The 9,633-nt window shown below is 32.9% G+C and overlaps 1 protein-coding gene across 1 annotated transcript; it reads left to right on the top strand.

Moving 5' to 3' along the window:
• The first annotated feature begins 292 nt into the window (after positions 1–292).
• LOC117172810 (uncharacterized protein F54H12.2-like) lies at positions 293–1,090 on the top strand. The gene has a single exon (XM_033361049.1). It carries the CDS (start codon positions 293–295, stop codon positions 1,088–1,090), a length of 798 nt encoding a protein of 265 aa, XP_033216940.1.
• Positions 1,091–9,633: the final 8,543 nt, after the last annotated feature.

Raw genomic sequence — 9,633 nt, 5'->3', positions numbered from 1 at the left:
AAATAAAAAAGCGTGATACGGTGAAAAGAAAGAAAGCGACAAAGAATAAAAGAAAAACAAAGAATACAAAAAAGTATATAAAGCATAAAAATCGGAAGCATTTTATTGATGATATATTTGGAAATTAATTGTGTATAGAATTCGTATCCGAGACAAAATATATTTCTTAAAATGTCGTTTCTACATTCTTATTCTTGTGAGTGCTTAAAGTCTGAGTTAGATCTATTCTCGATACCTCCTACACAAACCTCGATAGAAAGCTCTCAATGGGTATAATGACACACCTGGAAAAATGGATGATTTCGATGAAAATGTGGGATTAAAAGCTCACCAAAAATATTTAAGTGCTGGTAAATCTATTGATCTTATTGGACACCTGCACTGTGATGTGTTTAGCCAGGACAAATTTCTTATCAATGGTGTGGAATTGAGGCTACGACTAGTACGCTCAAAAGATTTATTCTGTCTTATGGATGGCACAAATGGCTGTAGTATAAATATTGAGGAAGCCTCACTAGTTGTGCGTCGAGCAAAAATTAGTCCCGGTATTCTATTAGCTCATGCAAAAGCTCTATCTCATGGTACTGCAAAATATCCTATTACACGTGTCGAGGTAAAAGCTTTATCTCTACACTCAGTCGTTCACTCTGAAACGCTTGATAATGTTATTCTCGGTCAAATGCCAAAAAGAATAATAATTGGGTTTGTGGACAATATTGCATTCAACGGAAACGGAAGCAAAAATCTTTTTAATTTTCAAAATTATAAAATTAATCTTCTTTCGCTTTATGTTGATGGTACTCAGATACCTTCTAAACCACTACAGCCATCATTTGGGGATAAGAAGTTGTATGTCGAAGCTTATCACACGTTATTTAGCGGAACTGGTATTCATTTTCTGAAGGAAGGAAATAATATTGATAGAGAGAATTATCCTGCAGGAAACTGTCTGTTCGCTTTTGATCTTACACCTGATCTCTCAGCAAACTGTTACTCTCACTGGAATCTTGTAAAACATGGTAGTCTCAGAATTGAAGTACGATTCGAGGACGCCTTAACTAGTACTATTAATTGTCTTGTATATGCGTAATATGATAATGTTCTGGAAATAGACTCGTCCAGACAGATTATTGTTGACTTTAGCGCTTGAGTGGGGAAAAAATCAATTATGCCAATGACTTGACATACTTCAAAGACAGTATACTGCATGCGTCCTTCGTGAAAAGTTGGTCTTCTTTCCTACATTCTAACAAAAAAAAATATACATATATATATACGAGATTATGGTTGACTACGTGATTGACATACAAGGATTTAGAGACGATGCTGGTCGATTTATTCCTAAAGGAGTATCTGTGATTTCTCTGGACCGTTATTGCATTTCTCATTGGATTATTTCTCCACTATTTTCATTTAGTGATCTCACGAATGAATCTCAACAACAAAAAAACTGGCTTAGTTGTCATCATCACGGTATTGAGTGGTTTGAAGGAGATGTCCCAATGAATTTCCTTTACGCCAATCTACGTGACATTGCTCGAACGGCCAAACTAATGTACACCAGAGGACATGAAATAGCAGAGTTACTACAAAAAATTACAATTAGACAAGTAATAAATTTGGAGGGACTAAAATGCCCATCGTTTAAAAAATTACCATTCATAGACGAATTTTGTTTCCATCATTGTATAAAAAAGAAAACAATATTTATGTGTGCTTTTAATAATGTACTAAGACTAAAGAACTGGATAGAGAAACAGCAAGAGGATAATCTACTCTCATTATCCTATAATAAAATACAAGGGTACAGTACTACTACGCTCAGATCACCTACGACCTATGAACCGAGCATTACGGCCAATTCTGAAGATTCGGATAAGGATACGGTAGACTTGATTAAAAAAACTACCCTACCAATATCATCTAAAAATTATGAATAGCCTACAAATTTTACAAGTACTTCGACTTCCAAAAGCTCGGACAGTCGGCGTATTTCCAGCAGATCAGATTCCTAAACGTTAGACGAAATCATCTGCAATTGTAGCTAATTTTGATGAACAATCAAAACCTGGAACTCACTGGATCGCCCTATACGTTGGCTGTGATGGAAAAGGTACCTACTTTGACAGCTACGGGTTATCGTATCGAAACAGCGCATACGTAGCGGTAAATATTGTAAGCGTGCAGATCTTGCATCATGTACGCAAACTTCACTGTTGGAATTGACCACACTTTCTTTATTCTAGAAATATGTAACCTATTTTTCCAATACAAAGTATGAATAAATAAATTTTATATTATTGTAAATGTTCTTATTTTCATTTCACTGCCTTTCATATATTTTACCCCATTTATTTTATTTTTACAACAATAATTGTAATAAAAATTATTCTTTTTTTTTTAATTTTTCCTCAACGTTATTTTTTCAACCCGTAATGGAGAAAGTCATTTACCAATATATATATATATAAACTTTTCTTAGGGGCGTGTCAGATTGCCCACCCTTAAGACGGCTGCAAACATGTATCCCATAGTGGTGAGGGTGGGGCCCACCACCATGGCGAGGGGGTCGGCGCCATAGTGCGGTGAAGGGGGAAAAGGAAAGTGGAGAAGGTAGTCTGTCCATAGTGGCCCGGTACTATTCTGGTGCTCAGAGGAAGTATTAGACGTACTCGGTGAGGAAGAATCGTTCGAAGGGTGAACATTGCTGTCAAATATCGTGCAAGGAGAAGCATTTACACTTAAAAAAGTATTTTCAGAGGTAATGGGTACCGCAGAATCATTCACTTCATGTCTGTTATTTATAAAGAAAGCAATTTTCGCATTTAACAATTGACTGTTATTTTTATAATGTGCCTCACTGATAAAAGTACTAGGTGGTATTTTCTCATTTATTAACTGAAATTAATTTTTGCTTTTCAAGCTAAAATGACGCTAAAATAAGTTAAGAGATGGAAATTTCCTTCCACATTTTTCTAAGGTACACTCATACACATTGATTTCCTCGAGACTGAAAATTTCGCCAATGGCAAGCTAAATTTTTCAAAATCGATTCACAAAAATATTTGCACAAGTGGCAACGCATTTTTCATATAGTTTAAAATTGTTACTTTAAAATCCAGATCATTTTTATCCCGTATGAAGGTAATGCAGTTTATAATGTTCTGTAAATTAATTTTTTTGGTATAACTATAGGAAAATATTTTATTTGCTTATAACATCCCGTGTAGAAATTCAAATAGGGAACTAGTCTGGTTCCCGAACACTCGACCCCACTTAAAGTCGAGGGCTAGTCGGGTCATCTGACTAGTCCCCGACTAGTAGCGTCACGGTAGATAAGTGTGGGGCTAGTCAGGTGACCCGACTTATCCTAGTCGGGGCCCGATCGAGTACTAGTAGGGGTCATATGATAATACATCAGCGTGGAATATTAACCTAACTCCCCAAAATTTGTGCAACATCCCCTAAAAGTTTGTCAAAATACTTATTACATGCGGAAATCTCCATAAACTTTTTTGAAATATTTAAAAGTGATCAAATTTACTCAAGATTTAATGGGGAACGTATCCTACGCTTAAAAATACATAAATTTATTTAACAAAAATTCCCCAAAATTTGTAGAATATTAATTTAAAAAAAAAACTTCAGCTGGAAGGCAGCAATGGAAGAACTTCACTCTGAAGGAACCGCCATGTTGGTCACAGTAGTCTCTGCTCCAGGTAATTATGCTTCGCTACGTGTGGACTGCTGTTTTAAACACTCGACGCGTCATTTCTGTTAGGTGAGAGGCGGCACGTCGCGCCCTTGCTAATTTTCTTCAAAGCTACTAGTCCAGAACCGCAAGAGTCAAATGAAGATGGTAGCGAAATTTGAACTGCACCGTGCTTAATAGTTTACGCCAAAAACTCAAACATAAGAATAATCCGACCAGAGCCCCACTAGCTCCCGACCAGAGCCTGAAGATTACCCGCACGAAAATTAGTGAACAAAAAGGCCCGACTAGCCCTTGACCAACCACCGACCAGGCCCCGACTGAAATTTTGACAACAAAAAGCACAACTAGTCCCCGATTAGACCCTGACTGGGTATTTTGTAAAAATGAATAACCCGGCTAACCCCCGATTAGTGCCCGACTTGTAATAGGGCCAAATGGGGTTATTTCCACGCGGGATGCTTCCGTAAATAAAAATAGCGAAAAAAATATTGCGAAACAACATCCGAATAATTAACTGTCTATCATTTCTTGTGTAGGTGGGCGATAATTTTGGTTGCTTTTATTGTTTCGAACTGTGACTGGGTTAGAAAATAGAGGGAAATACTTTAAAGTGACAAAATCTAGAATTAAATTTAAATCTGTGGTAATAGAAGATATCGAAGAAAATGGTAAAAATTTAAAAGATAAGCTTTGGAAAATGTACATTCAATTAATTCAAACAAATTTCAAAAAGAAAAATATAATATACAGTGTTAATTTTCATCCTCAGGGACCTTTTATAAACAAGGTTTCCAATTTCAGGGTTTAGGAGTCGCGCGAAAAGCAACTGTCGGAGAAAAGGATTGGAGTAAGGGGATCAGTGAAAGTATCGATACGAACTTAGATAACGTTTATTATATCTCCTGATGATAAATCTAAACAAAGTTTGCAATTTTTCCCTCTTTTTTAAGGAATTATTTTTTCCTCCGTTTTCAAGGAAATAGTTTTTCTTGTTTTTTTAGTTTAAATTCGAGCCTCAATTAATAGAACCCAAAGAAATAACTCAATTATTTTTTCCTAACAATTAATTTTTTGGTTAGCAAGTCTAGTATTATATGTTTGGTTCGGAATTCATCAAGTGTGGTTAAAAGTTTTCCTATTTGATTAAAAATTTTATTATTTTTTGAAAATACAACTATTTCGTTAAAAAGTCATATTTTCTAGTAAATAATTTAACTAAGTGGTTGCAAATTGAACTACTATGTTAAAAATTAATTTTTTGTGCCGAACGTACAGCTCTTTTGTTGCGAATTAATGTTTTCAAGTGAAAATTTAACTAATGAATTTTTGGTTGGAAGTTGACCTTATTTAGTTATAAGATCAAGTACTTGATTTAAAATTCAACTTTCACAGTTGAAAATTCATATATTTTAATCAAAATTCCTCTGTTTTGGTGGAAAATTAATCTTTTTGGTTAACACATAATATTTATGGTGGGAAATAAAAAGATTTATTCAATGTTGAACTCTTATCTTCAACATTTATTTTTTTTAATATTCATAAATAATATTCAAAATTTATTTATTTAGTTGAAAATTTATCTATTTGGGGGAAAATTCAACCTGTTTGTTTTAAAATGCAAAATTTAACATTGACCTATTTGGCTTAAGAATTAATTTATTGGGTTGCAATGCAACTATTTTTGTTGAATTTTAATCTTCTTTGTTTGTAAATTAGATCATTTGTTAAAAAATGCATAATTTTTGTTGGGAAATTGAACTATCTTGTTAGAAAGTCGTTTATGGTAGACGTCATTTACCGGATAATTCACTTTAGTGTGTGGGATGAGGGGTAAATACAAATGTATAATCGTCAACGAGAGGGATGGGGGATCAAAAATAGCCAAAAATTTGTAACTTAGTATATGGACGATCCCTTACTAACTCTTCTTAAAGATTAAAGTTTTTAGAAGATAAAATGTTTTCCGGTTGGGAACTACAGAATGTGATAAATGCTCCCACGCAGCACAAAAAGCATCTTTTTTGACTTGTAGACGAAATTAAAATCTTCTAACATTAGCTCAAACTCAAACTGTGTACGCAAAACAGGGAATTCGGTTAAATAATCAAAAATTGTGTGATCCTTTAGGAATTTTCCTCTATCGGAACGACATATATCTATATTTTAATTTTCTTGAAGAGTTTTGAACGCATCTATATTGCTCTTCACAGATTGTAAAGCTGCCCGAGCTTCTGATATAGCCAGCTGTGTTGTTTGGTCTCTCACAGAAAATCGCCGATCCTCCAATGTACACCGAAATCGGTGTTCAATAGAGTTGCAACAAATTTGAACCACACAGGTTCATTCGGGGAATTTAGGGGAAAAGCATCATTTAGACACTGTTTTTTCTCATCCAGTGTAACGTGAAGTGTCGTCTACAAACTGTAAGTCACCTGTCAAGATCATTTTGTCGGTCGTTATTTGAGTGAAACAGATGTTAATAAGCAGGTAAGTTATAATAATAATTACCTAACTTTTTATTTCCTCTCATTTACCAGCGACTAAAAAGTCTTGGAATAAAAATAGTACTTGGCGTGATGTAATATCCAAATGTTAGGTTAGTCACAACCTACTATATGACATTCAAACCACCAAATCCGGGATGTACAAACTAAGTCGTGACCGTCTGCATCGAAATTGATGCCTGGTCGTTCGAACTAATTTCCACTAGATTTTCTGCGGAAGTTTAAAGGTATCTTAGATATCTAATCTTGCAGTGGCTGGTGCCATACATGAAAGATAAGGTAAATACAATTGTATAATAACAGAAATTTGTTTTTCGCGATGAGTAGGGATGTAAATTTGCATGAAACTTTAGTCTGATGAAAAGTTTCATGAAACATTGGAAGTTTCGTGAAACATTGCAATGTTTCAAATATAGCGGCGGGATCATTCAAACTGATAAGATAAAAGCCTATTAGGTATTTCACTTCAATAAACAGCTAACTTCACTTCGTAGATTGCTGAGGGGAAATTAAGGGATCAAATATATAGGATTCAGTTCATTTTTGCCCTATTTTGCTAACATCTTCGTAAAAGGTAATTTTTTCTGTATAAGTGTTTTTAAAAAATAGTTTCTATTTTTTAATTACTATTTAATGAAATAATGAAATAATAATAATGATGATTAATTACAAATATATTACAGAAATAAAGTTTTGATCCATTTTCCCCCTCAGCTTTTAACAAAGTGAAGTTAGCTGATAGTTGAAGTGAAAATACCTTATTGAGGCTTTCATATCCCAACTTTTTCCTGTTGGCTGATTTAATTTATTTTTCCGGTTTGTACTGTGGACCAATGATGCCAATGATGGCACCCTGAGCTACTGCGCTTGCGTTAGGGCTTACCGCTCATTGGCCGTACTTGTCGCACGATTCAAAATTACATTAAAAAACAATTCTTGTAACTTAAGTAAATAATTATTCAAATATCCACATGGATATATACAAATTGTATAACTTTGATTTCAGGCAAAAAAAATACAACATATATATTATATTAATAACAGTTTACTTTCAATGAATTCCAAAGGCCAAATTATATTTTACAAAACATTCAATTTAAAAAGAAATTTCTTGGTAAAGTGATTGAAAATAATTATTTATAAGTTTTTGATATTGTGTATGTATTTTTCTGGGAATTCATATAATTATATAACCTATAAATACATAAATTATCACGACTGCATTGTAGTTATGCTTTCTTTCTTTTTTTTTTACTTTAAGCGTCGTTTTGTCACGTCTCAATCGAAAAGAACAATCTGAAATTTTGTTTTAGAATTATTCAAATATTATCACTATTATATTCTGCAATTAGCTTCTATATATCAAGCTGCTGAAATATCATGTGGTATTAAAAAAAATGTATCTATTAACAAATGTTTTAAGAAATATTAGTCAGTCTTTCAAATTCAATTAAAATAAACTGTTATTCATCAAATATATGTGTTATAAATTTTTTTCTTGTCTGTAATCAAAAGTTACACAATTTGTATACATTCTTGTGTATATTTTAATAATTATTTATTTAAATTACAAGAATTGTTTTTCAATGTAATTTTGAATCGCGCTTCAAACGGTAGACAACCAGCGCCTATTTCAGCTCGACTATCTAAACAACTTTTTGTGTTACAGTACCTGCCGCATAATTTTCCATGATTTAAAGTTTTAGGTGCATATTTAGTTTTTGGTTTTCCAGGAACAAAATAAACTCCTTCACGCTCATTAGGATAAGCTAAAACAATTTCTTTCGCCGCTTGAATGAAAATGCTTTTGCAATCCTACAAAATTAACTTCCTTAGTAAAGAAATTTGAATTTCATTGTAAACCTTATATTTTTTAATAAATATATTATTTAACGCACGTGCTTTTCTGCGAAGCAAAATGTTGAAACAAGTAGTCAGCGACACACCGTACTAAAAGCGTTCTCGAAGTTTTATTTAAAGTAGCCCCAATTTTAAGCGCTTGTCTCCCATAAACAGTCAATCTCAGGTACTACTTTAGACCCTATAAATTATTAAAAGTCCAAGATACAATGGAAGTCAAATTTAATATATTCGAAGTGAAAATAAAAAGAATATTGAATGAAACTCACTTTCGGGAAGAGCAAACTTTCAAATTGATTTTCCCTATTAGGATTATTTTCTTATGCAGGTTTTTCTACGTCAAATGGTCTTGTTTCATCTTAGTTTTCCTTATTGAAATCTCTTTCATCATCTACGGTAATTTCAATATCCGATAGCAACTTTCGTCTTTCAAGAGGTGCTTTCTGTAAATCGTGTTGTGAAATTTCAAGCATAACCGAAGAATGATCAAGAAATTCTGCGGATGATTCATCTTCTAGAAACTCTTTTGTTCCATCGAAAAGTTGAGTGTCAAACTTCGTGATTGAGTTTTTACTCTAGAATAACAATTAATTATTCACGCATGTCTTTTAATTTCGATCGCCGCAATACAATTGATTATTCATCAGAGGAGCACTGATTTTTATTAAATTTTTTATAATGCATTAAAAAATTAAATTAATATTTAGAATACTGAGTATTATAGTCTAAAGACAAAATATAAAAAATTTTAATACCTATTCCAACTGGTGAAAATTGTTCAGAAATTTTAATCTCGATCCACTTGCTGGTATTAAACGACGAATTTCTTCGTCATCTAATAAAAAGAAAGCTTCTTCATCAAAATAATTATCTAACATATGAAAATAATCAAATAAAACGAAAGAAAATCAGAACTTCTTCATCATATCCTCGATCATACCTGTAAATTCTTACCTTCAAACGTTTTGAGAATTGACTCATCGCAATTCCAACTAACCAGAATATTTTTTACAAAGTCGCCCATTTTTTCACTGAAAATACCAAACAAAAGTATGACGCAAAATTTATAAACTGATATGAAATGTCAAGGTTTCTATCTGCCACTCCAAATTTTAAAGTTGTATTTGTATTTTGGACGAGTGACCTGTTACTTCAGCAAACTTTAGAAGAAAAAAAATCATAAGCACCCATATTTTTTTGTATTTATGAACGTGTATCTTATGCATTCCACCACATTTTTTAAAATAAATTTAGCAGCAAGGAAGGCGATTATGATTTTTTATCTAAAGTTTGCTAAAATAGCAGGTCACTCTCACGCATCTAAAATTCAGACTTGACTTTCAAATTTCAGACGGCAGAACACAAACAACGGAGATGATGTAGTGTGTCAGGACTGAGTGGACTGAGCTAACCTTCAACCTCTTGGGTCTATATTGGGTATAATTGTTTTGTTATTGTCACATAAAAATCTTGTCCATAAACTAAATCTAAAATTATTTTAATATTTCGCAAAAAAATGGCAGACTTTTAAAAAAATGTTGAAAAAAGTTTTTT

This window comes from Belonocnema kinseyi, chromosome 5 (assembly GCF_010883055.1).
Source record: "Belonocnema kinseyi isolate 2016_QV_RU_SX_M_011 chromosome 5, B_treatae_v1, whole genome shotgun sequence".
NCBI lineage: Eukaryota > Metazoa > Arthropoda > Insecta > Hymenoptera > Cynipidae > Belonocnema > Belonocnema kinseyi.
Note: the sequence above shows the minus strand (reverse complement) of the source record. Positions and strands in the feature narration are given on the sequence as shown.

Coding starts and splice junctions, on each gene's coding strand:
- LOC117172810 (XM_033361049.1), top strand. CDS start 293: ATGGATGATTTCGATGAAAATGTGGGATTAAAAGCTCACCAAAAATAT.